Raw genomic sequence first — 24,681 nt, forward strand, 5'->3', positions numbered from 1 at the left:
GATCTCCGGCAATCCCTAGTCCCCCGGGGCGGGCAATGGCAGCTGGGGGTCGCCCCGCCCTCTGGGCTTCTCTCCGGGCCTCTGCCGGGAACCCTGAGTGCTCAGCGTGGCCCCTCTGCTACTGGCAGACAGAGAGTTTTGTCTGCTGCCTGGCGGAGCTCCGGCGCTTCCCCACTGGGTCGCCGGATGCGCCTTTGAAAGTTCCCCCGCCCCGGTCCTCTCCGAGATCTCCGGCAATCCCTAGTCCCCCGGGGCGGGCGTCTCTCTGGGACCCTCCGGGCGCCCCGAGCACCAGGCTGGGTCTCCCCGCCAATGGCGGGGAGAGACTCTCCCCGCGGGCTCAGGTGTGCAACTCCAAAGTTTCCCTCTGCGTTTAGGAGTAATTGCAGGGGGTTTAAGTAGGGTTCTGGTCACCTGTTTCCACCGTCGCTCCTCTGTTGTGTTCTCGCTCCTGCCCTAGATGTGTGTGGATCCTCTGGGGGCGTCCGTTGGAAGAAAGCCGCTTGCGGGTACTAGGCTGCCCGTCGGGGTCGGAGAGTTTTCACCTATTTCCACATCCTCCCGGAGGAAAGTCCGTCCGCCTTCCGATGTATAGTCGCGTGGGTGTCTCAGACGTCCTGAGATGCTGTCTGGATATCCTTTGTCAAGCGATAAGTGTCCAAATAATTGTAGACTCGAAGGGCGAGAGACAAAGAGGACTACTCACGGCGCCATCTTGGAATCCACCAGAAAAGAAAGACCTAATCACCCCTTTCACCCTCCTGCCTCCCCACATCCCCTCTGGGAACCACCAGTCTAATCTCAGTCTAATCTCTGTTTCTATGTGTATGTTTGTTGTTGTTTTTATCTTCTATTTATGAACAAGATCATATGGTATTTGACTTTCTCCCTCTTAATTATTTCGCTTAGCATAATACCCTCAAGCTCCATCCATGTTGTCACAAATGGCCAGATTTCATCCTTTCTTATGGCTGAGTGGTATTCCATCGTTTATATATACTACATCTTCTTTATCCATTCATCCCTTGATGGGCACCTAGGTTGCTTCCAAGTCATGGCTATTGTGAATAATGCTGCAGTGAACATAGGGGTGCATATATCTTTATGCATTCGAGTTTTCATGTTCTGTGGATAAATACCCAGTGGTGGAATAGCTGGATCATTTGGTAGCTCTATTCTTAATTTTTTGAGGAATCTCCATACTGTTTTCCATAGCGGCTGCACCAGTTTGTACTCCCATTAGCAGTGTATGAGAGGTCGTTTTTCTCCACATCCTCTCCAACACTTATTATTTCCTGTCTTATTAATTATAGCCATTCTGATGGGTGTTAGGTGATATCTCATTGTAGTTTTGATTTGCATTTCCCTGATAATTAGTGATGCTGAACATCTTTTCATGTGCCTGATGGTCATCTGTATATCTTCTTTGGAGAAATGTCTGTTCAGATCTTTTGCCAATTTTTTAATTGAGTTGTTAGTTTTTTTGTTATTGAGATGTATGAGTTCTTTATATATTTTGGATCCATTAACCCCTTATTGGATATATCATTTGCAAATATCTTCCCCCAGTTGTTAGGTTGCCTTTTCATTTTGTTGATGGTTTCCTTTGCTGTGTAGAAGCTTTTTGGTTTGGTGTAGTCCCTTTTGTTTATTTTTTTCTATTGTTTCCCCTGCCAGGTCAGACATGGTACTTGAAAATATGCTGCTAAGACTGATGTCAAAGAGCATACCGCCTGGGTTTTCTTCTAGAAATTTCATGGTTTCAGGTCTTACGTTCAAGTCTTTAACCCATTTTGAGTTAATTTTTGTGTTGGTGAAAGACAGTGTTCTACTTTCATTCTTTTGCATGTAACTGTCCAGTTTTCCTCTCACTGTTTATTGAAGAGACTTTCCTTTCTCCATTGTATGTTCTTGGTTCCCTTGTCAAAAATTAGCTGTCCATAGATGTGTGGTTTTATTTCTGGGCTCTCAATTCTGTTGCATTGATCTGTGTGTCTGGTTTTGTGCCAGTACCATGTGTTTTGATTACTATAGCTTTGTAGTATATTTTGAAATCAGGGAGTGTGATACCTCCAGCTTTGTTCTTTTTTCTCAGGATTCCCTTGACTATTTGGGGTCTTTTTTTGTTTCATATAAATTTTAGGATTATTTGTTCTATTTCTGTGAAAAATGTTTTTGGAACTTTCACATAGAGATTGCATTGAATCTGTAGATTGCTTTAAGAAGTATGGACATTTTAACTACGTTAATTCTTCCAATCCAAGAGCACGGAATCTATTTCCATTTCTTTGTGTCTTCTTCTGTTTGTTTCAACAATGTTTTATAGTTTTCGGTGTAATTAAGTATTTAAACCCATTTCCAAGATACTACAACTTGATAATTTGTGCCATTTCACAGATATCTTTTCCAATTGCTATCACTGATAGTGTGATAACTATATGAACTTTCCAAGTGGTTTTAATTATTATCCTTTTATTTATATCACTTTGAGAAACTTCAGAAAGTACTCTCATCTGAGAAATAGTTTCCTATAAATGGCTGTTTAGTCATGTTGTCATCTAATTTTAAAAGTCTTTTCATGGGACTGAACTCAAACATACTATGACAGATACTATTGAGCTGTTACACTCAGGAGATACTGTTGTAAGTGCCCTATATCCTCACAAACGCCTATGAGTTAGATATTATTATTCCATTTTACAGATGAGGAAATTGAGGCCCAGAGTGATTTAGTAATTTGAAATTTAGTAAGATAACTGAGCTAATAAGTAGTGGAGTCAGAATTTGAACCCAGGCAGTTTAACTCCCCAATCCTTTTTCTTATTTACTATGTTAAGTTAAATGTGGAATAGGATGTCACATTCACTGGCTTTAAAATTTTAATGGAAATATCAGTCTTCTTTTGGAATAAGAGATACATTAACTATATAAGGAAATCTTGCATTCTGAAAGTTTGAGTTATTGTTTGTTTATATTCTTTGAAAACCTTACTAGATACTTCAAGACATCTATATCTCCTTTATAGTGATAGTATTGTTTTAATAAAATAAGGATGTGTGTAATCATATTTTATCTACTCAAAATTTTACTTGAGAGTGAACATCCCTAGGTTGAAACTTCTAGGCAATTAGTAAAATTTTTAATAATCCAAGAAAGTATATTTAGCTATTGAAAAAATGTTCTCTGGTAGAGCAGGGAAAATTCTATTTAACAGAATATTAGACCCTGAGTCTTCTTTAACTCTGCTTTCGAATTCTTTTCCATGCATTTGGTGGCCATTCAGATTTTTCAAATTACTGTTCAGAAAATGCTGTTGGGATATCTATAAGTCTTACTTGAAATTCAAGGAAACTAGAGGTTTCAGAATTGTATGTGAATTGAGGAAAATAATCTGTCATTTTCTGGCAGAAATCTGACTCTTCTAATAAAGTAGTATTCCAATTGAGTTACCCTTTCTACCTGTTATTTTTGGACTAGCTAATCAATAGGCCATGGACTGGGTGAGTTTTGCAGGATGAGTCTCCATCCTTGTAGCCCAAACTTCACTTCTGGCCAGTTGGGCCCACTGTGGTCATGTATGGCTATCGTCCTTCTTGACACCAATGTAAGTGGCCACAGAGGCTTAGTCTCCTCTCTGTACCTCCTGACAGCAAAACCCAGTAATATAGCTAATGTTCACTCTTGGTTACTCACTTTGACTATCTTAAGTATACCTGAGAGAAAAACTGGGCCACCAGACCTCTGGAAGGTGAAAATTGGTGTCTCTCTCTCTCAGGCTGTAGGACCTATCTCCTGTGTTATTCTCTGCACAGCTGCTTCATTAGTTGTTGTGCAATTATTTCAAAGCCTTGTCAAACTTTATATTTTGTTATTATAAATTAAATAATTATATAATCCTTTAAAATAGCTGTTCTGTAACAAGTTATAAGCCAACCATGTTATCTTGGGTTCTTGGTGTGGGTAGTAGGATTCAGGCGAAATTCCATGACTTTTGACTTGTATCTGATTTTTAAGCCAAAAAATTTCACTCCTAGGAACGTATGCTATGGATAAAATAAAAAATGTGTTTCAAAAGTTATATTAGGGGCTGACCCGGTGGCGTAGTGGTTAGGTTTGCATGCTAATCATGAGTTGAACTGGGTTTGGGTTTTGTTGTTGTTATGGTAAAGATTAGGAGACCTTCAAAAAAAAGTTCAGGGGCTTCAAATTAATCTAGCTTTGGGTCTATACTTAGAATGAAGGCTAAGGTTCTGGAGTGTTTTTCTCAGTGTTAGAGTTTTACTTTCAGCTTTCAAGCATTCCTGAATGCCCATGACACAGAGGTGGTCTTTCTCTACATTTTTGCTCTTCCCCTGGAGGAAGGTTGCTGTTGCTCGGCACTCTGTGTTAGGTTGTTTTGGGGGCAGAGTGGGAATTCTGTTATTCTGATTCTTACTCCATCTTAGGAAGGCCCTGTGCACGTGGGCCTTCAGGGTAGGACTTTTTCATTCCTTCTGCCCCTCCTTCCTATGACAGCTAAATTCTGCCTTCTACCTGTGATTGGTCTTGAACAGAAGTTTCCCACCCCTTTCCTAGAGTAAAAGACCTCTGCTTGGTAAAGGTTGATAAAGGTATAATATTTTTAGCTCAAGACATTTTCCTGAGAAAGTGCCAATACATGATAAATACTCAATAAATTTTAGTTTTTTATAATTATCATCTTCAAATACGTCATTTTAGTGTCTAAATCTTAAATTCTGACTTTGCTTACCTTTTAACCATGATGAAAATACTTACTGTGCTGCTTTATTATTATTTATTAACATATCACTTTGGCTACTTAACAGCAGATCTTTGTTTTCCCCACAATTACTACCTCTGTGAGAAGCATAGATGAGTAATGCTTTCTTGTTCAGACTGCCCAGGGATCTCAAATGTCGACTAGTGATCCTTTCATACCAACAGTCAGGTAAACTTGGAATACAAATACTATGGCATGGCCTTATCTCTCTGATGTACGACTCAGTTTTCCAATTGTATTTGTAATACTTTCATAAGGCTACATTAGGTAGGACTTGGATTTCTTTTGGAATAAGCAGAAATCTCTAATTATTGCATTACCAAGACCATTGATTTAGGTATTACCAAGAAGACTGATTAGCATTAAAATGTTAATTTATATAATTTGTTACTTTTTGCAAGAGAATGAACAAATATTGCATTTTTCCAATAATAAGGATACATAATGAAGAAAAAAAGTCCCTTAAGCAGTGCCTTGAAAGGTATTAAAAGCATCTAGTCTGATTACTAGGCAACTTTTAAGTAGCTGTATGCAAAATAACTTTCTCATTTTCAAAACACTTTTCTTCTGTTTGCTGTGATAGCACAAGTAAATTTTAACTAGTGTCTGGACATTTTTGTGCTTTCAGTAGGATTTCAGCACAATTTGAGTTGAGAAAGAAAACAACCAGTCAGCTAGTCTTGGATTGTTTCGTCTTTTGGAAAGGAAAGAAAATAAGAATAGAGTTGTCTGGGAGTAGTTGATTAAAGAGCTTCTCTGTAGGTAAGGGGAAAAGGGATTTTATCTTTAGAAGCTGATGAAACAGAAAGAGAATGTCTGAGAAAGCCAAAGTGACATGGGATGAAAACTCCCCTTTCTGTGCTAATATTTTTTAAAGATAGTTTAATGCACTGTACTGAATACAAAAGGAACCTAGGACAGGGCTGGCCCCGTGGCCGAGTGGTTAAGTTCGCGCGCTCAGCTGCAGGCGGCCCAGTGTTTCGTTGGTTCGAATCCTGGGCGCGGACATCGCACTGCTCATCAGACCACGCTGAGGCAGCGTCCCACATGCCACAACTAGAAGGACCCACAACGAAGAATATACAACTATGTACTGGGGGGCTTTGGGGAGAAAAAGGAAAAAATAAAATCTTTAAAAAAAAATTAAAAAAAAAAAAAAAAAGGAACCTAGGACAGTCAGCATCATCACTGAGGAAGAGGAAGGGAAAGCACATAATATTTTGCATATCTTAAACCATGAGTCATAAGCTCTTGAACACAAAGTTTTTACCATACTTACATAGAAAAAATTCCTAAATAGACCTCAAATATATACCACACTAAATTTGGAAACTTAGTTTATAGTTCCACTCATAATCTGAAGAAATCCATTGTAGGCTAGTGGATCTCTTATTTTAAGTTTTTATCAAATAAATAGGAGTATTTTTCATATTATGTTAACAGATATCATGTATTAAAATTACCATGAAGACAATATGTTATATTGGAAAGAGCAGAGCTTACAGGATCACATGATCCTACTTCTGTCATTGAACTAGTTTTGGAACCTTGGAACCTTGGGCAAAGTACTCTTCAGGACCAAATTTGTTCATTTCAAAAATAAATGAGAATAAAACTCCTTTTCACTTTTTTCTTATAGGACTTTTGTGAAGATTAGTCCTGATAGTGTATGTGAAACACTTTCTATCTGTACAGCTTGATGGTGATGTTTATTATTTAAAGTAAATAATTTTAAAGAAATTGCAAATCTGTTTATTCCCCTCTGATTTTTTCTTATTATATTCTAGGCCTTTAATGATTGACCCCCAGGGTCAAGCCAATAAGTGGATCAAAAACTCTGAGAAAGAAAATCAGCTTAGTGTTATTAAGCTATCTGATTCAGACTATATGAGAACACTGGAAAACTGTATTCAGTTTGGAACTCCACTTCTATTAGAAAATGTTGGTGAAGAACTGGATCCATCTTTGGAGCCTTTACTACTTAGACAAACTTTTAAACAAGGTAGAAGTCAATCACTATTAGTTGATAGAACTGAAAGATGATTGGATTGTCTTTGAGGCATATGTTTGAGGTATATCTTTGAGGCAAGAAAACCACAACATAAATTTAATAATAATGTTAATAACTCAGAACTTGTATGTTATTGTTACGCATGAAAGGAAGTTTGGAACAAGTATCAGGGTTGAACTTTGGTCAGATGTTCCAAAATAAATACCTTGCCCTCCCTTCAGTGCCTTAACCACTGTTATCTAGACTGTTGTTCGCTAGGGAACATGAAGTTGAAGCCAGCCTTAAGTTCCTTTACCTTGTGACTATGGATCACACAAAGTCCATTTTTATGAATAGTAATGGTTAACGTGGACCAGAGTTGACTTCAGGCAAACATTGCCCACCTTATATCTTTCTGCTTATAAAAATTTTATCTCTGCCAAACTCACATACTTTTAAGAGCTTTAGTCATATACAAATAATTTTGGAATCATGATTGACAATTGATAGAGGAAGTAAGATCAAAAGAAATCTTGATTTAGAAGTTTCTGTGGTAACCAGAGAAAATGTTGTATAGCACTTCAGAATAAATGAGTCCCACTGTATAATTGCTTACTTGCCTCTGTGTCTGTGACTTTTGTCACACTTGTATTCTATTTTAAATTACTTTAGGACCTTTTGCTTGTAACCTAAGAAATGCCTTAACATTGGGGGAGGGGCTATGTATCTTTGGTTTACTTCTCATGCATTTGTTTTCTAAAATATAGGTGGCATTGATTGCATCAGACTTGGTGAGGTCATTATTGAGTATTCCTTTGATTTCAAGTTTTATATCACCACAAAACTGAGAAATCCACATTATATGCCAGAGCTGGCTACAAAGCTGTCTTTGCTCAATTTCATGATAACTCCAGAAGGACTTGAAGATCAGTTACTAGGTATTGTTGTGGCAAAGGAGAGGTATGTATTTTCTTAGCTGCTTCCAGATGCTCTCAAGAGGAATATTTGTAAGCCATTAATACTTTTGTTGTGTGATTATTTCAAAGCCTTGTCAAATTTTATATTTTGTTATTATAAATTAAATAATCATATAATCCTTTAAAGTAGGCATTCTGTAACAAGTTATAAGCCAACCATGTTATCTTGGGTTCTTAGTGTGGGTAGTAGGATTCAGGCGAAATTCCATGACTTTTGACTTGTATCTGATTTTTAAGCCAAAAAATTTCACTACTAGGAATGTGTGCTATGGATAAAATTAAAAATGTGTTTAAAAAGTTATATACAGGGGCTGACGCGGTGGCGTAGTGGTTAGGTTTGCATGTTCCACTTCAGTGGTCTGGGGTTCACTGGTTTGGATCCTGGGAGTGGACCTACAAACTGCTCATCAAGCCATGCTGTGGTGGCATCCCACATAAAAGAACTAGAATAACTTACAAATAGGATATACAACTATGAACTTGGGCTTTGGGGAGAAAAAAAAGAGGAAGACTGGCAACAGATGTTAGCTCAGGGCCAATCTTCCTCTCCCCCTCCCCCCCAAAAACCCCTATATCTTCTAAAAAAATTCACTGTTTAAAAAAACACTTATAAATAGGATGTTAATGAAATAACGAAACACTTAGGATAATATTGCCACATTTTACATATATACAATTAATACTTTTTTTTGGCTTGAATTTCTTGAATTATTATTTGTATGGAAGTAATTTTTTTCCTCAGGTTAAGGATAAAGAGATTAATCATCTTGGTTTGTGTTACATGTCTACAACATTATTTAAATGTCTACAAAATTTTGGTATCTAATATTTAGATATGAATTTAGATAAAATATTACAAATTTAGACTAAATGTTTCTATCTTTTTTAGACCAGAATTAGAAGAGGAACGAAATGCTCTTATTCTTCAGTCTGCAGCTAATAAGAAACAACTGAAAGATATAGAGAAAAAAATTTTGGAAACGTTATCATCTTCAGAAGGGAACATTTTAGAAGATGAAAGTGCAATTAAAGTCTTAGACTCTGCTAAAATCATGTCCAATGAGATAACAAAGAAACAGCAGGTGAAAAAAGAATCCTAGAAATATTTCGATTCTTAAGATTCCAATTTGCTCCCAGTCCCTGAGGGAAGTGATGTGCTAGGGTTACTGGAAAAGAAAAAGAAGTCATAAAATACCAAAACATGGAAACTAATTTTAAACTCACGAGAGAATCTCACTTACTATTGAATTATTCAAAGTCTAATCTATATGATATCTACACAAAAGAAATAGATTTAGAATGAGTTTTAAACATATATTTTTTATTATTGCATAGGTAAGGCAAGTTAGTCAGGTTCATTCAAATTTTAGTTGATTCTTTACCTACAAATTGAGTTCAAGAATTTGGCTCACCTCTATTCCTGGTTGGAGCTTAAGGTGTGTGGAGATAATTGCTGGTTAATTGGATGGTAAGTGATTCTAGGAAGGAATAAGGATGTTCTTCTCACATACGTTGTCCGTTGTCAGGGAGAGAGGTATAATTGTTGGGAGTGCCAAGTGGAGGAAGCAAGACAAGTGCTCCACAGCCAATAATGTATTTATTCATCTAATACAGCCAAATGGTATTTTTATATTACATCTTTTTTTTTAATAGCATCCTACAATGTTATAGGTGGCAGAGGCCTTAGCTATCAGTCATCTTTTACATTTCATAGTTAAGAAAACTAGGGCCCAAAAAGAGTAGTTGAGGCCCAAGATCACACAATTAAATGATACTACAGAATGATTTCTGTAGGCTAGCTGTATTGATTTTCAGATCTTTCAATTCTCCTTGGCCCACTCAATGAATTAACCACATCTTAATACTGGGGTAATTAAAAAATGAAGAGAAACCAAAATAGAAATTGCACTAATTGCTCAGCAACCTTCCACTGCTCCCCACCCCATGTACTCAAGCTCTGAGGTAGAACTTTCAAAAGGTCTAGGCACCCTTCCGCTAGGGATGACTTTAGGTTTTCATGACTGTGATGGTAATGACTCTTACTGGTCAAGCGTACTTTTGTTTGTTTGTTTGTTTGCATTTCGAGGGAGCCAAAGGAGTAGTGTCTTAGAGTAATATCCTACAGTAGCCCCTATCTGGGGACCGTGGCTGAGGTATTCCATGTCTCGCTTCACAATTGCTGTCAATCAGAGCAGAACCAGCTTCTATTGTCCTCTTACCACAATGTTTTTTCAAAAGGGGGAAAGGATAGGAAGCATTTCTCAGCTTATTTCCTATTAAGACTCAAGGAAGAAAGGAGATATAAATATTTATTGGTTCAAGTACTTTTTCTTACAGTTACAAATTTAATGAAATTTAATTTAATCATAATGTCTATCTGACTGGGTCCCATTGATCATTATGAACATCATTTAAATTCATTATACATTTTGATCCAAAACATGCTCTGTATCTGGCCCTGATTCTATTCCACCTACCCAATGTGAAAAAAGCCATCTTCAGAGGCAAGTTCCCCCAAATAGTCTAAAACCTGCTTTTTACTTTTATGCTATCCCATAAGATTAAACAAACACAAACAAAATTTTAGGAATTTATTCTATAGGTTTCAAAGCCTTCCCTCCCCCCAAAGTTTTCTTAAGTTTAGTCTTTTTGATTCTTGAAAAGTATAAAATATATAATATCACAGCCGAGGAAATTCTTAAACATAACGAATTCTCCTCTTTTAACATCATATGATCACAATGTTTATTTCTTAGAAAATATCTTGTACTTTGATTTTAGGCTATTGATGGTAATTAATCAAAAAATGTACTTATATTTCTTGAGTTTAGCATTTCATACTAAGGAGCCAAGTTTAGCAAACACTATTTATAAATATACTGCAGATCAAGCCATCGAACCTGAGTTAAATTATTATTTACTGTTTAAAATTAATAACAATATTTGCTGATTATTTTTGCTTGCTATTGCCATTAATAGTAAAAGGCATTTGAGCTAAAAAAAAAACAAACTTGACTTAACATAAGGTTTAAATGGGAATGTTAAGATTATGCTTTCTTATGTAAAATGTCATTAATTTCCACTGTTGATAACTTTGTTTTATTTACTTATAGTCACAAGTGAAGGGGCTGGCCCTGTGGCTAAGTGGTTAAAGTCTGCATGCTCCACTTTAGCGGTCCGGGTTTGTGGGTTCAGATCCTGGGAGTGAACCTACTCCACTTGTCAGCCATGATGTGGAGGCGTACCACATACAAAATAGAGGAAGATTGGCACAGATGTTAGCTCAGGGCTAATCTTCCTCAAGCCAAAAAAAAAAGAAAATGAGGAAAATTGCCAACAGATGTTACCTCAGGGTGAATCTTCCTCACCAAAAAAAAAAAAAAAGATTAAAGTTCAAAACTTAGTTATAGTTATACTGTATAATTTTGGAGAAAGTTTGCAAGGAACAGAAACCCACTCAAATTGGCTCAAACTTGAAAGCTACAAGGTGATATTTTATTTTCCCAATTATAGGATATACATACAGCCCTCAGGAATGAATGGAAAGTATTAAGTTTCTATGCTCTTTGTCTATCCCCCTCTCTCTAAGGTTGTATGGTCCTCATTTGTGCTTCTCTCTGCTCCATCTGAAGACAATTTCTTCTGTAAAACTTTTGTATCTTCCTTTGTACATTTATCTTTTCTGTAGAAACCAACTCTGGTCCCATCACCTTTTAGCACTAATACCCAGTACTACCTGACTTCTGTTTCTGAGGTTCTTAAAGTTCTAATTCTCAGGGGGGGGGGGGGGGGAGGGGGGGTGGGAATTGATTAGTTTGTCTTGGTTCTAACTATCCCTACCACCTGAGTGAGTCAGCTACAAACAGGATCATTCAATACAAACATGACTGCATAGGCACACTCATGCAGCAGAGTCTGTGGACAGCATTTCCAAAGAAGGAAGAGTAGGCTGGAAAAGTGCTGTACTCATTTTTCCTATAGAGCATCAACCTGTCCAGATTGAGTTGTCAGCTGAAGAGTGGTTATCTTGGAGAAATTTTTTCTTTGGGAGTTGAATATCTACACCAAGTTACACATATGAGAAGTAGTTGAAAAAGGTATTCTTAATGTATGAAACCATCAGCCAACAAATATTTCTGAATACCTACTTTGCCAGATTTTGTGCTGGGTTCTGGTGCACATGTTGACACCTTAAACATAAACACGTACACACTTGCTCTCTCTCCTTCTCCCTCTCTATCTCTGAGCTATTAAGATAAAAGAGAGTGAGTGACTATAGTAGACACATGTCAGATTCAGGCAAAGAATAGAAAAATTGACAGCTCTGGTATTCCTCAAATAAGAAAGAGATGGTTGGTGGATAATCACACCTTTAATCTACAAAGCTATTTTTCTTTCTTTTTTCATTCCTCCTTTCCACCCTCTCTTCTTCCTCTTCCCTCATTCCCTAGTTCTTTCCTTCCTTCATTTCCCTTTCTTTCTTTCTAGCTTTTAGCATAATAAAGTACCTTCTTGTAAACTATGCTTCTCTAATTTTGTCATTGAGTTGGGGGGGGGGTGTTTTTTAAAATCTAAACTTCATTATATGAAAAATACATAGTTAAAACACATTTCCTATTTCTTAATCTTAATTTTTCTCTTCTTCTAGATTGCAGAAAAAACAGAACTCAAAATAGCAGAATCTCGAGAAGGCTATAGACCCATTGCTAAACATTCATCAGTATTATTCTTTAGCATTGCAGACCTGGCTAACATCGATCCCATGTACCAGTACTCTCTCACCTGGTTCGTGAACCTTTATATCAACTCTATTCATGACAGGTAAACGTTCTCTAGCTTCACTCATCCTTCTTATATTGGATTTTCACCATCCTTTCCATTAAAAAATAACTTTTTTCTTAATATTTATGTAATACATATTATTATAGAACATTTAAAACTATGGAAAAGTAAAAGAAAGAAAGAGGGATGGAGAAAGCAAGCCTCCATCCTATTTTAAATCCTACTTAAGATTTAGGCATACAGGGGCCAGCCCAGTAGCACAGCAGTTAAGTGCGCAAGTTCCGCTTCGCCGGCCCGGGGTTCACCAGTTCGGAACCCTGTGCGGACATGGCATCGCTCAGAAGGCCATGCTGTGTTAGGCATCCCACATATAAAGTGGAATAAGATGGGCTCAGGGCCAGTCTTCCTCAGCAAAAGAGAGGAGGATTGGCAGCAGTTAGCTCAGGGCTAATCTTCCTCAAAACAAAACAAAGCAAAAACAAAAGATTTAGGTATACAGGGATTAGCTTTAGTCCTTTTCCCCTGTCTCTTTTAAATATTTCAATAAGGCACATGACTTATCTTTGCTGACAACTCCAATATATCTTTCTCCAGCCTTGAGGTCTCTAAAAAGCTTCAGTCCCACTGAGGCTAATAATTTGCCAGATATTTTCACTTTAATCAATTAATGAATGTACACAGATTTTGGAGTCCTTAAATCTCAGTTGTGCCACTTACTAGCTGCATGAATAAAGGCAATTAACCTTTCTGTAATTGCCTCAATTTTTCTTATCTGTAAAATAGGGATAATACTACTACCTACCTTTTAGAGTTGTCCTGAGAACTTAAGATATTTGTAAAGTGTTCATAACAATGTCCGGTATTTAGTAACTGCTGTACTTTTTTTTTTCTTCTCCCCAAAGCCCCCCATTACATAGTTGTAAGTCCTTCTAGTTCTGCTATGTGGGATGCTGCCTCAACACAGCTTAATGAGCAGTGCTAGGTCCGTGCCCGGGATCCAAACCAGTGAAACCCTGGGCCACCAAAGCAGAGTGCAAGAACTTAACCTCTCGGCCACGGGGCAGACCCCATAACTATTGTACTTACTAAGTAGAATAAAAATATGATTTGAGACTACTATGTATTTTCTACATGGGCTCTTGGTAGAACAATTTTTCTTGAGTGACTCAAATCCCTGAGCTTTTCCAGTTGGGATTTGGAATTTGAATTTACGCAATCCATACAATGAAGGAAATTCAAGTTGAGGAATTGACATAAATGTCAGTAATAAGTGTCAGCAAGGATGTAGAGTCACCAAAACCCTCATACACTGCTGGTGGGATTGTAAGATAGTGCAGCCACTTTGGAAACATTTTGGAAGTTCCTCAAAAGATTAAATATAGATTTGCCATATGATCCAGCAATTCCAGCAAATCCAGCAATTCTTGGGCAGATACTGAAGAGAATTGATTGCATATGTCCACACAGAAACTTACAGTCATTTTGTTTTTAGACACAAAAAACCATATTCAAAAGTTACTTGGGTTAGTTTTTTACCCCCTTCAGTGTCGTGATGTTAACATGTGAAGTACAGTTAGGTTCATTTGTTTATTTTTGTATTTCATTTTAGGGTTGTCCCCTCATCCTTGTTGATTTTGATTTTATTATGTTTTTGAGCACATAAACCCTTAATATGACTCCAAAAGTAAATCCTGTACAAAGAGGTCCACTTAGAGAAGTATCACTACTCCCTACCCTTCCATCCCACTCCCATGGACCCAAGTGTTACTTTTCCAAAGTAAACTTTTAATTTTGAGATAAATGTAGATTTACATGCAATTATAAGAAATAATAACAGCAATCTTGTGTACTCTTTACCCAGTTTCCCTAATGATGACATTTTGAAAATCTATAGTACAATATCACAGCCAGGATATTGATGTTGGTACAGTCAAGATCCAGAACACTTCCATCACCACAAGGATCCCCTTGTTGCCGTTCATAGCCACATCCACTTCCCTCCCATCCCCACCCTCTTCTGAACCCTTGGCAATCACTAATCTATTCTCTATGTTTGTAATTTTGTCATTTCAAGAATATTATACAAATGGAATCATACAGTATGTAACTTTTGCGGATTGGCTTTTTTCATGCAGCATAATTCTCTGGGGATTCCTTCAGGTTGTTGGGTATATCAATAGTTTGCTCCTTTTTATTGCTGAGAAGTATTTCATGATGTTGAGGTACTATGGTTTGTTTAATCATTCACCTGCTGAAGGACATCTGGGTTATTTCTAATTCTTTGGCTGTTAGGAATAAAACTGCTATACACATGGATGTACAGGTTTTTGTGTGAACATGTTTTCATTTCACCGAGATAAATGCCCAGGGGTGCAATTGCTGAGTCATGTGGTAGTTGCTTGTTTATTTTTTTTAGAGTAACTGCTAAACTTTTCCAAAATGGGTGTATCATCTTACATTCCCATAGGGACTACTGAAAAAAAAACTGAACTAAAAAAATGAAAGCAATATATGCTTATTGCAAAATTTTTAAACATATAAGAGTATAAAGAAGAAAATAAATATGGGTCATAAACTCCACCAGAAGTAATCATTTTTGTCCATATGTTTTCTGACTTTTCATATATTTTTGAAATATATAGATCTTGACCTAGATTTTATGCTTCTTTGGGGCAGAAAAATGTTTCATAACTCTTTGTCTCTGACAGTTCCCTTCTCAGCATAGATCCTCACACTAATAGAGATTCAATAGGTGTTTTTAAATTAACTGATTGTTTTCAGTCATTTTGGAGTATAATAAGAAATTTAGAATTTTAAAAATAGAGAGATGGCCCACTAATTGGGAAAAAATATTTACAAGTTATTTATCCAACAAAGGGTTAATCTCCATAATATACAAAGAACTCACACAACTCAACAATAAAAAATCAAACAACCCAATTACAAAATGGGCAGGGGACATGAACAGACATTTCTCCAAAGAAGATATACAGATGGCCAATAGACACATGAAAAGATGCTCATCGTCACTAATCATCAGGGAAATGCAAATCAAAACTACACTAAGATATCACCTTACACCTGTTAGAATGGCAAAAATATCCAAAACCAAGAGTGACAAATGTTGGAGAGGCTGTGGAGAAAAGGGAATCCTCATACACTGTTGGTGGGAATGCAAACTGGTGCAGCCACTATGGAAAACAGTGTGGAGATTCCTCAAAAAGTTAAGAATAGAAATACCTTATGACCCAGCCATCCCACCACTGGGTGTCTATCCCAAGAACCTGAAATCACCAATTCCAAAAGTCCCATGCACCCCTATGTTCATCGCAGCATTATTCACAATAGCCAAGTCACGGAACCAACCTAAGTGCCCAGCAACTGATGATTGGATAAAGAAGATATGGTGTGTGTATATATATATATATATATATATATATATACAATGGAATACTACTCAGCCATAAAAAAGGACAAAGTCGTCCCATTCACAACAACATGGATAGACCTTGAGGGTATTATGTTGAGTGAAATAAGCCAGACAGAGAAAGACGAACTCTGTATGACTCCACTCATAGGTGGTAGTTAACATATGGACCAAAAGAACTGATCGGTGGTTACCAGGGGAAAGGGGGGTGGGGGGAGGGCACTAGGGGTGAAGTGATGTACCTACAACATGACTAATAATGATGTACAACTGTAATTTCACAAGGTTGTTAACTATCATAACTTTAATTAAAAAAAATAGAGATGGTGTAAACCATATTTCATTTTCTCATAGAATTATACCCTGGTTGTTAACATATAGATTCACAAGAAATCGCACACACAGAAAACTAACTGTACAGGGAGGTCCCACGTACCCTTCACCCAGTTTGTCCAGGGGTAATGTCTTGCATAACTATAGTACAATATCACAACCAGGAAATTCACATTGGTACAATCCAGAGAGCTTATTCAGATTTCACCAGTCTTACCTGCACCCATTTGTGTGTGAGTGTGTGTGTGTGTGTGTGTGTGTGTGTGTATGTGTGTGTGTGTAGTTTCATATGTCTAACAGTGGCTACTTTGATGAAATAAAAAGAACTTATATGTTGACTCAAATGTTAGTTATTTTTTCTTAGTTTTGTTTGACTCAATATATTTTCCTTTTTTTAAACCTTTCAGTAACAAATCCAAAATTTTGGAAAAGCGCCTACGATATTTAAATGATCACTTCACATACAACTTATATTGTAATATATGCCGATCACTATTTGAGAAGGACAAGCTTTTGTTTTCCTTTTTATTATGTGCCAATCTTCTTCTGTAAGTTACTTCCTTTTTAAAAATTTATTTCTCTTAAAAACCTACCTGGAAAATCTAATCTATAAAGATGACTTTTCACATAAGAATATCATGCTTTTGTTCTGCTTAATTCATGATTTTACTTGCATGTTTCTCTACAATAGTATTGGTGTTTTGATGTTTATTTGGTTTTTAAAATTTAGATCATACAGAAGAATTCACAAAATATTCATGTACAGTTCAAGAAATTCTTACAAAGCAAATTCCTGTGTAACTGCCACCCAGGTCAAGAAATAGGGCCTTTTCATATTGGCTTCTTTCATTTAATAATATGCATTTAAGGTCCTTCCTGTCTTTTCATGGCTTACTAGTTCATTTCTTTTTAGCACTGAAGAATATTCCATTGTCTGGATGTATCACAGTTTATTTATCTATTCAGCTACTGAAAGACATCTTGGTTGCTTCCAAGTTTTGAAAATTGTGAATAAAACTCATAAATATTTGTGTGCAAGTTTTGTGTACAGATAAGTTTTAAAGTCATTTGGTTAAATACCAAGGAGTGTGATGGCTGAATCCTGTGTTAAGAGTAGGTTTAGTTTTGTAAGAAACTGTCTTCCAAAGTAGCTGTACCATTTTTCATTTTACCAACAATGAATGGAAGTTCCTCTTGCTCCACATCCTTGCCAGCATTTGGTCTTAAAGTGTTCCGGATTTTGACCATTCTAATAGATGCAGTGTTATCTCATTTTAATTTGCAATTTGCTAATGACGTATGATGTTGGGAATCTTTTCATATGCTTATTTGCCATCCTTATCTCTTCTTTGGTGAGGTGTCTGTTAGGTCTTTTTTCCATTTTTTATTGGTTTGGTTGTTCATTTTTTATTGTTGAGTTGTATGACAGTGCTTTATCAGATATGTCTTTTGCAAATATTTTCTCCCAGTCTGTGGCTTGACTTCCCTCTTGACAGTGTCTTTTGCAGGGCAGAAGTTTTAAATTTTAATGAAGTCCTCTATATCAATTCTTTCTTTCATGGATCATGCCTTAGTGTTGTATATAAAAAATTGTCACCATACATAAGGCCACCTAGATTTTCTCCTGTTATCTTCTGGGAATTTTATGGATTTGCTTTTTTTTTTTTTCTGGTAAGGAAGATTCACCCTGAGCTAACATACATTACCAATCTTCCTCTTTTTACTTTTGCTTGAGGAAGATTAGCCCTGAGCTACCGTCTGTGTCAGTCTTCCTCTACTTTGTATGTGAGATGCCTCCACAGCATGGCTGGTGAGTGGAGTAGGTCTGTGCCTGGAATCAGAACAAACAAACCTGGGCCACTGAAGCAAGCACTTGGAACTTTAACCACTAGGCCATGGGGCCGGCCCCCTATAGTTTTGCATTTTAAATTTAGGTCTGTGATCCATTTTGAGTTAATTTTTGTGAAGGATGTAAGGTCTCTGTCTCAGTTCATTTTTTTGCATGTGGATGTCCAGTTGTTCCAGCACCATTTGTTGAAAAGATCGTCTGTGTTCCATTGTACTGCCTTTACTCCTTTGTCAAAGATCAGTTCACTGTATTTATATTAACTGTATTTATATGGGTGTATTTACAGGTTCTTTATTCTGTATCATTGATCTATTTGTCTATTCTTTTCTCAGTACTACACTGTCTTGATTACTTGATATAGAAGTATATTTTATTAGCCTTATAGTAAGTCTTGAAGTCAAGTAGTGTCAGTCTTCCAACTTTGCTCTTCTCCTTCAATATTGTGTTGGCTTTTCTGGATCTTTTGCCTCTTTGTATGAAGTAAACTTTAAAATTAGTTTGTCAGTATCCACAAAATAATTTGCTAAGATGTTGATTGGGATTGTGTTGAATCCATAGATCAATTGACTGTATTTATGTGGGTCTATTTCTGGGCTCTGTGTTTTGTTCCACTGATCTATTCGTCTCTTCTTTTACCAATACCACACTGTCTTGATTACTGTAGCTTAGTAAGTCTTGAAGTCTAGTAATGTCACTTTTCCAGCTGTGTTCTTCTCCTTCAATATTGTGTTGACTGTTCTTGGTCTTTTGCCCCTCCCTATAAACTTTAGAATCAGTTTCTCAATTATACACAAAATAACTTGCTGAGATTTTGATCGGGATTGCATTGAATCTATAGATCAAATTGGGAAGAACTGAGACCTTGACAATATTGAGTCTCCTTATCCATGAACATGGAATATCTCTCCATTCATTTAATTCTTCTCTGATTTCTTTCATCACAGTTTTGTAGTTTTCCTTATATAGATCTTGTATACAATTTGTTACACCTAGGTATTTCTTAGTATTCTTTTTGGTGGCAATGCAAATGGTATTGTGTTTTTAATTTCAAATTCCACTTGTTTGTTACTGCTATATAGGAAAGTGACTGACTTTTTTTTTTTGAGGAAGATTAGCCCTGAGCTAACTACTGCCATTCTTCCTCTTTTTGCTGAGGAAGACTGGTCCTGAGCTAACATCTGTGCCCATCTTCCTCTACTTTATATGTGGGATGCCTACTACAGCATGGCTTTTGCCAAGCAGTGCCACGTCCACACCCAGGATCCGAACTGGTGAACCCCGGGCTGCCGAGAAGCGGAATGTGCGAACTTAACCTCTGTGCCACTGGGCCGGCCCCGTGAATAACTTTTGAGTATTAACATTGTATCTTACAATCTTGCTATAATCACTTATTAGTTCCAGGAGTTTTTTGGTCAATTCTTTTGGGTTTTTCTACATAAACAATCATGTCATTTGCAAACAAAGTTTTATTTCCTTCTTTCTAAACTCTACATCTTTTATTTCTTTTTCTTATCTGATTGTACTTGTTAGGACTTATAGTATGATATCGAAAAGAAGTTGAGAGGGGACATCCTTGTCTTGTTTCCAATCTTAGTGGGAAAGTTTCTAGTTTCTCACCTTTGAGTATGATGTTAGCGATAGGTTTTTTGTAGATGTTCTTTATCAGGTTGAGGAAGTTCCTCTCTGTTCCTAGTTTGCCGAGAATTTTTATCATGAAAGGGTATTGGATTTTGTCAAGTGCTTTTTCTGCCTCTACTGATATGATCATGTGATTTTCCTTCTTTAGCTTGTTGATGTGATAGACTACATTAACTGATTCGTGAATGTTGAACCAAGCTTGCATACCTGAGATAAATCCCACTTGGTTGTGGTGTATAATTCTATTTATACATTGTTGGATTCAATTTGCTAATATTTTGTTGAGGATTTTTGCATACATGTTCATAACACATATTAGTCTGTGGTTTCTTTTCTTGTAATGTCTTTGTCTAGTTTTGTATTAGGGTAATATTGGCCTTATAAAATGATTTAGAAAGTATTCCTTCTGCTATTTTCTGGAAGAGATTGCAAGGAATTTGTATAACTTCTTCCTAACTGCTCAGTAGAATTCTCCAGATCCCATCTTCGCATGGTGCTTACTGTTTTGGAAAGTTATTAATTATTGATCCAATTTCTTTAATAGATATAGGTCTGCTATGGACTGAATATTTGTGTCTCCTCCAAATTCATATATTGAAGCCCTGACTCCCAGTGTGCTTGTATTTAGAGATGGGGCCCCTAAAGAAGTAATTCAGGTTAAATGAGGTCATTGCTGCCCTGATCTGAGGGGATTAATGTCCTTAAAAAAGAAAAGAGGGAGAGACACCAGAGCTCTCTCTCTCTCCGTGCATAAACAGAGAAAGGCCATGTGAGGACACAGTGAGAAGGTGGCTGTCTACTAGCCAAGAAAAGAGGCCTCACCAAAAACCAAATGAGCCAGAACCTTGATCTTGGACTTCTAGTCTCCAGAACTTTGAGAAAATAAACTTTCATTATTTATTCAACCCAGCCTCTGGAATTTTGTTAAGGCAGCACAAGCAGACTAACACAAGTTCTATTCAGATTGTCTATTTCTTTTTGTGTGAATTTTAGTAGGTTGTGTCTTCCAATGAATTGCTCCGTTTCTGCTAGGTTATCAAATTTGTGGGCATAGAGTTGTTTATAATATTCCTTTATTATCTTTTTAATGTCAATGCAATCAGTAGTGAAGCTTCCCTTTCATTTCTGATATTTGTAATTTGTGTCTTCCCTCTTTTTTTCTTAGTTAACCTAGCTACAGGTTTAACAATTTTATTGATCTTTTCAAAGAACAAGCCTTTGGTTTCATTGATTTTCTGTATTGATTTGCTTTTAATTTCATTGGTTTCTGCTCTGATTTTTATTATTTCTTCACTTTTGCTTACTTTGGATTTAATTTGCTCTTCTTTTCTAGTGTCCTAAGGTGGAAGCCTAGATGATTGATTTTAGATCTTCTTTTCTAGTACATGCATTCAATGCTATAAATTTCCCTCTGAGTGTTGCTTTTGCTGCATCCCACAAATTTGGATAAGTTGTGTTTTCATTTTTATTTCATTCAAAATATTTTTTTATTTCTCTTGAGACTTCTTCTTTCACCTATGTGTTATTTAGAAGTGTGTTGTTTAATTGCCAAGTGCAGTGGAATTTTTCCAGCTGTCTCTCTATTATTGATTTCTATTTTAATTCCATTATAGTCTGAGAGCATATTTTGTATGATTTCCTTTCTTTTAAATTTGTTAAGCTGTGTTTTATGGTTCAGATTTTGATCTATCTTGGTGAATGTTCCACATGAGATTGAGAAGAATGTGTATACTGACGTTGTTTGATAAAGTATGCTATAGATGTCAATTGTATTCAGTTGATTAGTGGTACTGTTTAGTTCAACTATGTCTTTACTGATTTTCTGCTCCAGCTTTCTTTTGATTAGTGTTAGCATGGTATATCTTTCTTCATCTCTTTTCTTTTAATCTATCTGTGTTTTTATAGTTAAAATGGGTCTCTTATAGACAACATATAGTTGGGTCTTATTTTTTGTGGCCACTCTGACAGTCTCTGTCTTTTAATTGATATATTGAAACCATTGATGTTTAAAATGATTATTAATATAGATGGAATGATATAGATGGATTATTGTCTACTATATGTGTTACTGTTTTCTATTCATTGTCCTTGTTCTCTGTTGTAGTTGTTGACTTCCACTCTTTTTCTGCTTTCCCTGGTTTTAATTAAGCATTTTGTATGATTCCATTTTTTCTCCTCTCTCAGCATATCAATTATACTTATTTTTTTAAACTTTTTAGTAGCTGCCCTTGAGTTTGCAATGTACATTCATAGTTAATCCAAGTCCTCTTTCAAATAACACTATACCACTTCCTGGATAGTGCAAGTGCCTTATTAATAAAGTATTCTCAGTTCCTGCTTGCTGTCTCTTATAACATTGATATCATTTCATTTCACTTATCCATTAGTTATATTTCATCACGGAATACATTGTTGCTATTATTACTATTTTGAACAAATTATTACCTGTTATGTCAATTAAGAATAAGAAAAAAGATTCTACGTTAACTTCATTTATTCCTTTTCTAGTGCTCTTCCTTTTTTATGTAAATCCTACTTTCTGACCTATATAATTTTCCTTCTTTCTGAAGAATTTCTTGTGAGGCAGGCCTACTGGTGTCAAATCTCTCAATTTTTTTCTGAGAACAATCTTTATTTCTCCTTCACTTTTGAAGGATAATTTAATTGGATACAAAATTCTAGGTTGGTAGCTTCTTTCTTTCAACACTTTCAGTATTTTACTCTACTCTTATCTTGTTTGCACTAGCTGAAGAAAGTCTAAGGTAATTCTTATCTTGCTCTTCTATAGATAAGGTGTTTTTTCCTCTTTTGGCTTCTTTCAAGATTTTCTCTTTGTCTTTGATTTTCTATGCCTAGTTGTAGATTTTTTTTCTGTTTATCCTGCTTGGTATGCTTTGAGCTTCCTAGATCTGTGGTTTGGTGTCTATCATTAATTTTGGAAAATTCTGTCATTATTGCTTCAAATACTTCCTTTGTTCCTTTTTTTCTTTCTTCTCCTTCTTTTGTCCCCTTTATGTGTATATTACAGATTTTGTAATTGTCTCCCAGTTTTGGATATTTTGTTCTGCCTTTTTCATTCCTTTTTCTCTTTGCATTTCAGTTTTGGAAGTTTCTATTGACATTTCTTCAAGCTCATTGATTCTTTCCTAGACCACATCCAGCCAACTGATGAGCCCATCAAAGGCTTTCTTTATTTCTGTTGCAGTGTTTTTTATTTCTAGCATTTTTTTGGTTTATTTTTTAGAGTTTCCCTCTCTCTGCTTGCATTATCAATCTGTTCTTGTATGTTTTCCACTTTTCCCATTAGAGCTCTTAGCATATTAATCATAGTTGTTTTAAGTTCCTAGTCTGATGATTCCAACATCTCTGACATATATGAGTCTAGTTCTGATGTTTGCTCTGTCTCTTCAAACTGTGTTTTTTGTCATTTTAATTTTTTTGTTGAAAGCCAGATATGGTGTACTGGGTAAAAATAACTGAGGTAAATAGGCCTTTAATGTGAGATTTTATGTATCTAACTAGGAGGTAGGCTGTGTTTACTGTTTTCTCTGGTTGTAGGTGTCAGAGGCTAAAATTTCTTATGACATCCTTATTTTTGCCTCCTTTGTTGTGTTTTGATTTACCTAGAGACTTCTTCTTAAATAAGGTCTGAGACATACAGTTCTTTCAGTTGTATTCCCCTGATCCTTATTGATGTAGTGGTAAGGGGTACAGGAAGAGAAAGTGTTCTTTAGTCCTATGATTAGGTCTCAGCTTTTTAGTGAGCCTGTGCTTCTATGCTGTGAGCTTAACAAAGACTTCTGGTATTTTTACCTCTTAAGCAAGACAGAAAGCCTAGAGAGGGCTCTAGTTAGGTATTTCCCTTTCACTATGTGGAAGCCTAGAGGGGGCTGGAGTTGGGTATTTCCCTCTCCCCAGGATCTAGTCAAATAGTTTCTCTTAAGAGAAGGCCTTGTTAAGAAGAAAAGATGCTCTGGGCTTCTTTCAAAATGACTACTCTTCCCCTTTTGCTGCCAGAGCAGTAGGGGATTTTTCTCCGATCTTCACTGTGAGAACCTAGCAAGGCTTCTGGAGGTAAAACTTACAAAAGTACAGAGGCCACCCTATGACTGGCTTCTCCTGGAGTTTTAACTCTCTAACTTCTCCACACTGAACCTCTAGCAATTTGTCAATTACAGCTTAAGTTTTCCTTCCAAGGTAACTGGTTCCCGTGAAAGCTTCTGCTCCAATAATTTGTGATTCTCTGTGTCCTCCTGTCTGTCTCTCCAATTTTGGCACTCATAATTTGTCCTATGACCTTGATCCTCTGATGGATTTAAGAAGAGTTGCTGATTTTTCATTTGTTCAGCCTTTTTCTTGTTGTGAGGACAGAGTGACACCTTCCAAGCTCCTTACATGCCAGACCAGAAACCAGAAGTCCCTTTCTTACCTTTTTATGAAGTTTATTTTTAACTTTTTTCATTTCCCTCCTCTTTTGTCTTTGCAGTTGTACCCTCTTTTGCTCTTCTTTTAGTAATTAACACAGAAAGTACAACATGCATCCTTAAAATACCAGAGTCTAATTATACTCGCTACTTTTACCCTCTTCCCAGACATGCAAAGATGTAGCACATTTTAACTTCGTTTACCCCTTCCGTTTTATTTGCCATGTATTTCAATATTCTCTATATTTTAAACTCTACAAGATATGTTTTTTCTGTATAATAAATCTTCATTTAAAATTACTCACATTTTACCCTTTTTGTTGCTATTAATTCCTTTCTTCATTTTCAAGTTTCCATGTGAAATTTGGTTTTTTTCCACCTGAAAAACACTCTTTAGTACTTCTTTATGTCTGCTGATCATGAATTCTCTTAGTTCTCTTCTGTGTGAAAACATTTTTATTTTACTTTCAGTCTTTAAGGG

The 24,681-nt window shown here is 36.3% G+C and overlaps 1 protein-coding gene across 3 annotated transcripts in view; it reads left to right on the forward strand.

Moving 5' to 3' along the window:
- The window catches only part of DNAH12 (dynein axonemal heavy chain 12), a 221,142-nt gene that overhangs the window by 163,735 nt on the left and 32,726 nt on the right, over positions 1–24,681 (forward strand). For all 3 annotated transcript variants that reach the window (XM_023620217.2, XM_070237332.1, XM_070237333.1), the window contains 5 exons: positions 6,568–6,782; positions 7,538–7,730; positions 8,637–8,829; positions 12,396–12,568; positions 16,697–16,837. In XM_023620217.2, coding sequence (XP_023475985.2) covers positions 6,568–6,782; positions 7,538–7,730; positions 8,637–8,829; positions 12,396–12,568; positions 16,697–16,837 — 915 coding nt within the window. The remainder of the gene's footprint in view (positions 1–6,567; positions 6,783–7,537; positions 7,731–8,636; positions 8,830–12,395; positions 12,569–16,696; positions 16,838–24,681) is intronic.

Source organism: Equus caballus, chromosome 16, assembly GCF_041296265.1.
Source record: "Equus caballus isolate H_3958 breed thoroughbred chromosome 16, TB-T2T, whole genome shotgun sequence".
Classification (NCBI taxonomy): Eukaryota; Metazoa; Chordata; class Mammalia; order Perissodactyla; family Equidae; genus Equus; species Equus caballus.